Source organism: Grammomys surdaster, unplaced genomic scaffold (assembly GCF_004785775.1).
Source record: "Grammomys surdaster isolate TR1022 unplaced genomic scaffold, NIH_TR_1.0 126066, whole genome shotgun sequence".
In the NCBI taxonomy this organism is placed as follows: domain Eukaryota; kingdom Metazoa; phylum Chordata; class Mammalia; order Rodentia; family Muridae; genus Grammomys; species Grammomys surdaster.
This window is the reverse complement of record NW_021620876.1, coordinates 2,440,358-2,448,743: the sequence shown is the minus strand read 5'-3', so window position 1 is coordinate 2,448,743 and position 8,386 is coordinate 2,440,358. Positions and strand designations below refer to the sequence as shown.

Below are 8,386 nucleotides of genomic sequence, written 5' to 3'. Positions count from 1 at the left end.
TAAAACGATTAGCAATCCCCACTGTGAGGAGTTTTTACTGTCCTGGCACGATTTACAGAGACTATTTAGCTGGAGTTGTTAAGTATTTGCTTTCTCATCAGCCTGATGTTTGATCTGGAATCCCTCTAGAACTAATAGTAAAAGGGAAACATTTCAGAAATTTAGGAAGTTTTAGTTGGCAGTCGGGTTTTACTCTTAGCCTACTCTGTGTCAGGGTACCCTTCATCTTAGAAGCTAGGGGACTGTTGCTCTTTATTTGACAGTCAACAAGAAACACGGTCTTGGACCTATTTGGCTGCTCTCCTGGGTAGCAGTTTGGCAGCCCTAGGGAGATGAATTTCTTAAGCCCGGGACCCGCCCAGAGCCGAGAAGCAGCACCACCCTGGCAGCCTCTACTCTGTTGCTATGAAACAAAGACTAGGAAGGTGAGTGAGGCAGGAAGTCCCGCCTTTTAGCCCCAGTTGGCTTAGACTCCCGCTCGGGGCGCTCACGCCCACCTGCGCACCCCCTCATTGGTTAGCTCCCCTGCTCCTTGCCGCTACTTTTTCAGTTCCTTTCCTCGTTTCACTTTTGTTCCAGGGTAGCCTAGGTCCATTTCCCAACGAGTTCTTCTCCAAGTGGGACGCGGACGAGTGGGCCTTCCTCTGGGGCCATTGTGTACCGTGGAGGACGTGGACTTGGGGGTAGCGCGGGAGGAGCGTCTCGTCCCGCCCATTGGCTCCGCCCGCTGTCTGGCAGAAAGCAGGCTCTCAGAATTGGTCCGGAGACTCAAGGCCCCGCCTTAGCTCCGCCTCACGCCTTGGTCTCTGGGGATGGCTCAGGGGTGGGGTGGCCAGTGAGTGGTCTCCTCCTCCGGCGGGCGCTGCGGCGGCCTCCCGAGTGTGGCGCGGGACTGCCGGGCGGGCGTGGAGCTGTCTGCACGGTAATTGCCGCGTCCCCGCGTCTCGATGTCCCTAGATCTCCGTGGCTCTTTCCCCTGAGAGCGCTCTTAGGGCGATCCCAGAGTCCCCCACCCGAGCCACCCCAGCTAGGGCAGCGTGTGTGTGGAGTGGGACACGCGATCACGCGTGGCTCGGGACGGCCGCAATGACCCGAGTAGAGGAAGGAATGGGTCATCCCGGGGTTGGACGCCGCTTGCTGGCCCGGGGTCCCTGCAGCTGGGCGCGGGCCAACAGGGAGAGGGGACAGCCCTGGCTTCTAGCTGCTGTCGCCACTGTGGGCCTGAGCCAAGTGGGGATTTAAACAGCAGTCCCTGGCTGGCCCGGGGCCCGGGAGGGAGCGAACTCTGGCTGGTCGCTGCTGGTGGGAAGTGCGTGCTACTGGCGCGATATCGGACGGGCTGTGGGATTCCGGAGCCAGGACGGGGTCTAGGGCTACTTTAACCTTGCTGAGTTCCTCGTCCCTTTCCCAGACCCCTGAGTGACGGGCTAGAGGCCCGAGCCTGGAAAGGGCACAGGCGTTCTGAAACAAAGCTTTGGACCACTCGATACCGGGTAGGCAGACGAGGGCCACCCGAGAAGTGAACTCCGCGGTGCTTGCCCGCCCTTGCCGGCTTCTCACCGCTTTTTAAGAAGGGGTTGCTTGTTGGTTTGTTTATTTGGCTCTAGGGAAAAACTACTCACCGCATTGCTTTAAAGGACTATTTGTCCGTGTGTCCACAGCTGCTGGCTTTTGCCCGGGGGGGGGGTGAGCTGGGGGGGGGATGCAAGTCCTCCGCCTTTGTTGACAACAGACGTGTCCCTTATGCATGTGTGGAATAGTTTGCATTTATGTAATAACTTGGCGAAATCTAACAGCATGAAGGAGGCTTCTGAGTGAAGCTCCCAACAGGAATTTTAGGGGTTGCAGCTCTAGTACTTTGAATCTGGTTTACAACAGAAGGGGGAGAACATTGTGTTCTTATCTGTTAAAAGTTGTTTTGTTGATGACTTTGAGCTGTGGCTGCAAGGAACACATCTTTAACTTCTATTATTGTAAGAGCAAACCTGTGTCATAGATCCTAACTTGGAGAATGCAGTTACTCGAGGTTACTAAAAAGTTGAATCTGGGACCCTCTGCTTTGTCACAGTGATGGCGGAGGAGAGTATCATTAAATGGATACAAGTGAGCCAGTTCAGTTCAGTTTCCTGTTGGGGAAATACTTTCATATCCAGCTAACTTTTCCTCTCTTTAAAATCTACCTTGCAAAAAGGACTAAGATTCCAGATGGCAAATTCTATGAATGGCAGAAATCCTGGTGGTCGAGGAGGAAACCCCCGCAAAGGTCGAATTTTGGGGATTATTGATGCTATTCAGGATGCAGTTGGCCCCCCAAAGCAAGCTGCGGCTGACCGCAGGACTGTGGAGAAGACTTGGAAACTCATGGACAAAGTGGTAAGTTCAGTGTGTGTACATGACTCTTATCGCCCTGAATGTGCTTTCCTCCAGTTCTATGTATCCATATGGTTAATAATCACTATTATGATGTTGATCTATGAATTTGTGTTGGGCCATTTTTTATTTCAACTCTGTGTTTGCAAAAGTTGGATTCAGAGCCAAGATTTTTTTGTTGTTGTTCCTTTAACTTAATGTCTTGCTTTTCAAGTTCCAGAGCCCCTGGATATTGCTCCAATATATAGAGTTTCTACCCTTGGCTACTTTTGGCTATCCAGCTACCATGGTTACGTATGGATTGGAAGTTTGTTTGCTCTTCTGTGGAGTTGCCTTGCTACTAGAAAACAGAAGGCTAACAAATGAACAATAGTCTCCGCTGGAGCACACTTAGGACAAGCGCATGGGTGATGTTGAAACACTCACTGGGGAGAGAACCAGGGCTTCAGTGAGGGAGCAGTATTTAAGAGTTTTAGTTTTTATCTGTGTCAACTCATCTTCGTAAAGAATATGTTTTTGGGGGTTGTTGTTTGTCTTCACTGTTGTTCAGGGCATCCTTGCAGTTTCCTTCCTCTGTGATTCCGTTTTGAAACAGGGAACCTTTTTGGTTGTCCGTTGTTTATTGAGAAAGGAAAGTGTGTGCTGGAGGCTGTGGGGCTGAGAGTGTCAGAAAGTTCTGTGGTTTTTTTGCTTGTTGCTTTCAGATGAGCTCTAGTTTCACAAGAAGAAACCAAACTGGATGGCAGTTCTCAGAAAAGTCCAGTTAAAAGGGCAGTGTGTGCACCTCCCAGGGCTCTGCTGGAAAGCTAGCAGTTTGAGGAGGCTTGTGACACAGATGTGTTGGCTTACTTCTCGGCACAAATTCATACTTTATGATGTTGAAGAAGTTGGGCTATGCTTGTTGAGTTTGAGACATTTACAAAAATGTTCCTTTTTAAGGATGAGCAGAGGCTTGTTTGAAGTCATATGGTGTCATTTAGCTTGGCTTTGGTTTGCTATTAAAGACAAAATTGGCTTCAAATGAGCCACTGAGTAGAAGTAACAATTCTGGGAGGTGACACTGTTTGCTTTATTTTCGTGTGTTCTTATGGAGGCTCTAAGTAAGATAGCTAAACCATGAAACCATGGGCCTCCCATTGGATGGCCACTGGGATCAAATGCAGCACCAGAGTATTTTTTTTTTAACCAGGTAAATAGCCTTAGTTTGGGGCTTCAGTGTGACCTATTTAAGCTTCTGCCAATTTTTTCAACTTGTTATATTGAAGTGCTCCAGACAGAATGATGTCATGATGTCAGAACATTGTAACTTGCTGCTTGGGGTCAGGTTTTGGTTTTAGCTTTGGACACTTAGGGATGGAGAATGTGCAGTTGGAAAAACTGCATGTATCTGGCAAGCACAATATGAGCTGTCATTTGCTTTTCTATAGCGTATGCATTTGAAGGTCACCCTTACTGCTTGAGTCATTAGTTGGTGGTAGGAGAAGAAATTCAAGGTTTGTTCCAGTTTATTTGTTGTATAAATAGGCAACAAATGGCCTTGATTTCACAAGGGAGTTGGTCCATCAGCATCATTCCATGAGATGTTTAGCATTTGTGTATTTCCGATTGAGCACTAGAACATAAAAAAAGAATTATAGAGTGAAGTGGTGAGCAACAGTTACTGTCAAGTCATTAATAAAATAGTAAAAAATAAAGTGGTATGCATAATTTTGCTGCATAACTGGTTGTTAACCTATATGTTAACCACTTCTAATTATTTCACCATGAATTACAGTAAATGCATGGTTATTTGACAGTTAAACACCAGCCATTGTCCATTAACCCTTCTGTGGGTTTTAGGTTGGCTTCTACAGCTGAGTTAGGCACGCAAGGAACTCTTTTACCCCAAGTCTCTACTAGTGGGATGTGGGTGCCAGTCTTGGCAAAGGTACAGCAGTATGGGTTTCCCTGTTCATCTTCATTATTTGTCATAGATGACAATGTGAATACATTGTGGCTTTGTGGAGAAAACTCCCATCATTTGTCATACGAGTTTGGTCTATTTATTTCTACTCTTAATACATACTATAAGAAAGGCCCTGGAAATTACTATTACCAATTGTGACATGTTATTGAAAGCTGTAATCTAGAAGTTTTCCCCAAGATGGGTTCATCTTTGCTTATTTTACTTTGATGAACAAAGTGGATCATAGTCTTAACACTATCTCATGGTTCTTCAGGGATTTTATTACTAGTACAAAAATAGTACCATCTGATGTGTGACCTGGAGAATAGCTACAGCAGTGTGAGTTTACTTTGTGAATACAGAACAGAAGGTTTCAGGCCTAATGGGTTGTTAAAGGAAAGTCAGGTTTAAGTGTGAAGTTGTGCAACTTTCTTTATGGAGCCTCTTTTCCTGGGGAGGTCTTCAAAGTCTTGCTTTCAAGTAATTACTAAGCAATGTAAATCATTTTTAAGGGGGCAGTGAATCAGTCTTGGGCAGCATAGGAGGTATCTCATAAGTGTATAATTTTATCATTCCTTGACCTCTAGAACTTAAGATACTCAACTGAAAAGTCAGTTGCAACTAAGTCTTCTGTTTTCTCAGGGCAGACACCCTTTCCAAGGTCACCAAGCATAGGAGAAAACAGTTATCCCTTGTGTTCTTTGTAAGTTGTGCAATGTTTTGTAATCAGTAGTGCAGAGTTCACGTAGTGCATGCCCTGAGAAAATAACAAATGGTGGATACCAAAGCATCCCACATAGATAGTTTTCTGGTCTTAGTGCTTCTGATGAGTCCAAGAGACTGACCTCGAAACCATCAGGTCAGTGGATGGCTCATTGATAACACTGACAGAACTATTCTTCAAAAACAGCCATGTAGGTTTAAATACAAACAAAATCATATGTGGTTTCTGTTCCTAAATTGTGACAGGCATGTTTTCATCAACCCTTAATAAACACTAATTGAGGGTCTGTTGTGTTACCCAGTGATTATTGCTGGGAACGGGGGCTAGGTAAGATATAGCTCTATCTTTGGCCTGTAAACCAGGACCATCAGCACTGGACAAGAGTTGGCAATTTCCATGGAGTATGAAAAAGGCTGGGGTATATACTCAACAAAAAGCACAGTGGAGGCAGGATAGACGATACTCACCTCTTTGTGAGCACTGGTTTTCTGTCTGGTTTTTCTGCCCCAGCCTTTTGGGAACAGCATTATTCTGCTCCTGTTAGAAATGCTGAAGCGAGGGGAAGGAAATGGTTGCTAATCGGTGTGGTTGGAGTCATCATTTATTAATGTGAGGTTCCTGAGTGTGGTTTGCACAGAGTCTGAGCCAGGTGATGGAAAACAGAAGAAACCATTTTCCTTCTAATAGATGCTAAATGCACCGAGTGTACATGGATGCTCGGGAAATTAGAAAATAATTACTTGATGATAAAGAGCCAAGCAAGCTGAGTACCTGCTTTTGTCCTGCTCTACTTGCTATGTATTTGAAGTTGTGTTGGTACATCAGTGTTAAAAGCACTTAGAAAGTGATGCTACCACCCAGCATTTGCCTGCCTTTTACCTATAGTATATCGCTTAGCCTCAAAATAACGTATTCTGTCTGCTTGCAATCTCACCAGAGTGAAATTTAAAGTTTGTCTGTCAATGATGCACGAGTTATATACATATAAATATTTTTAAAATAATTGTACCATAATACTACTTTCTTTTTCTTTTTTCTTTTTTTTTCTTTAGGTTTTTCGAGACAGGGTTTCTCTGTGTACCTTGACTGTCCTTGAACTCACTCTGTAGACCAGGCTGGCCTCGAACTCAGAAATCCACCTGCCTCTGCCTCCCAAGTGCTGGGATTAAAGGTGTGCGCCACCACTGCCCAGCAATATTTTATTTATTTCGTATATATGAGTACACTGTAGCTGTCTTGGACTCACCATAAGAGGGCATCGGATCCCATTACGGATGGTTGTGATCTACCATGTGGTTGCTGGGAATTGAACTCAGGACCTCAGGAAGACCAGTCAGTGCTCTTAACCGCTGAGCCATCACTCCAGCCCTAAATACTACGTTTTAAAAGTTGAATTCCTCATATATCTGAAAAAGAGTCTACAGGATTTAAGATACAGTTCCCTGCCTAGCACTGACTGCTGAAGCCATGCTGAGCAGCTGTGCTCCCCACCACTGGGCTGCAACCCCAGGGTATTTTTGACTTTTTAAAATTTTTGTTTTATTTCCTTTTTCTCTGGAGACAAGATCTCTAAATTGTCGGAGAACTATCTCTAGTAGCCCATCTAAGCTTTGAACTTGTGATGCACAGACTCAGTAGCAGCTGAGAATACCGTCCTATATCATCAGACATTAAAGTTTTAAATGCTAATTCTGCTTGTCAGCTTTGCAGCGCTTTGATAAAAGGAACAACACCGATTTGACTTACTCATGGGTTTTCGTTTCTTTCTTGAAGTCCTTCATTAGTAGGATTCTGGGCCCTATTCAATTTTGATTGGGTTTAATAAGACACTAGCTAGCTGTTTGGGCAATTTTGCTTATCACTGAATTAGATTTTGAATTTTCGCTGACACAGTTGGCTTGATTCTAAAGTTTGCTACTAGTGACACCTAGGAAAAGCTTTATTTGCCAAAGTGAAAGCTTTAAAGGGGATGTGTGAAGAGTTACCTTGGCCTAACCCTGTAACAGAAAGCAGGCATACAATGGAAACTCTTTTGTTAACTCTTAAAAATATTTTAACATTTAGATTTTCCTTTCTTTTAGAAGTTGTTTATATGTTGTCAATTTCTTTACCTCCCCCCCCAAAAAAAAATTCTAGCTTTGGACAGACATCTTTTATAAATAATATCACACATTATATTAAATAAACACTATGCTATGTTGCAAATACTGTAGCTATTTGGTGGAGGTGACTTGCTTGCTGGAGGTGAGAAACTGGTGAAAGGTGCTGTCCCTGTGTTCTAAAAGATGGTTTAAACTTGGGGCTGGAAAGCATAGTCCTCTGAAGGAATGAAGAGAGGCTGCTGTGTAAGAGAGTAAAGAGGAAGAGGATGGTAGAAGTTTCAATATTACCAAAGAATTTGGATCCAGTTAATTTGGTTGACAGATAAAGATTTCCGAACATAGAGAGAAAAATCAAGGCCAGCCTTTCATAATGCTGAGAAAGATTAGGGATCAGGAGGAGTCAAAATAATGTGGTTAAGAATTTATAAAGACCTGGTCTAGAGACTTGACAGTGGGTTGGGTTTAGCAAGTGTGTCACAAATGTGGAAGTGTTTGGGGAGAAAAATCTGCAGTTCTCTGAGAGTCTTGAGGGTTCCGAAAGAAAGAGAGGATGAAGTGAAAGTGGCTTGAGGTTTTCAAGCTAGTTGACTGTGAAAGCAGTGGAGCCCTTACAGAGACGGGGCCCAGGAAGGAAAAGGCCAAACCTGATGGTTGGCATGTCTGTTGGTCGTGTGCTGAGTATGATTTCTGAGAGAGAACTTGATTTTGAGGTCAGAAAATTGGGTATACAGTTCAGAGAGAATTTGAAACCAGGGTCAATTATTTGGTAGTTGTGTTTCTAGGCATAACATCTCAAGCTGTAGCACTGAGAAGGAGTTAGGATTCGGAGCTAGACTCAGAGACAAGGGAAGAACATCCATCACTGGGAGCAGGAGGAGTATTTATTTAGAGGTAGTAAAGGGAAGAGAATCGGGACATAAAATAGGAATGGAAAGGTGGAAAAAGAGCAGTTGTATATCAGTTTCTCCATACAAATAGAGTTAAGAGGATTCCTTCAACTTTTTACAAAGCTACATTTAAGAAGAGAAACCAAACAGCGTAAAACTTAGGAAGTCATTGGATTTCCTAATCAGAGGCTATTGTTGACTTTGGCACATTGATTTCACTTGTGATGGGGCCAGATTAGTATGTGCATGGAGATTAGTGGTTCTACAACTGTAACAACAGACACAAAGAAATTGTGATCACTTTACAATCTATCGAGGGTTGTGAGGGTTGAACTTCATTTTATCGTGTGTCTCTGTG

The 8,386-nt window shown here is 44.1% G+C and overlaps 1 protein-coding gene across 2 annotated transcripts in view; it reads left to right on the top strand.

Annotated features, from left to right (window-relative positions):
• The first annotated feature begins 791 nt into the window (after positions 1–791).
• The window catches only part of Cblb (Cbl proto-oncogene B), a 167,880-nt gene continuing 160,285 nt past the window's right edge, over positions 792–8,386 (top strand). Inside the window, exons 1-2 of one of the 2 annotated variants that reach the window (XM_028755607.1) lie at positions 792–922; positions 2,192–2,373. In XM_028755607.1, coding sequence (XP_028611440.1) covers positions 2,206–2,373 — 168 coding nt within the window. In that variant the 5' untranslated portion in view covers positions 792–922; positions 2,192–2,205. The remainder of the gene's footprint in view (positions 923–2,191; positions 2,374–8,386) is intronic. The other variant, XM_028755606.1, reaches the window with a different exon arrangement.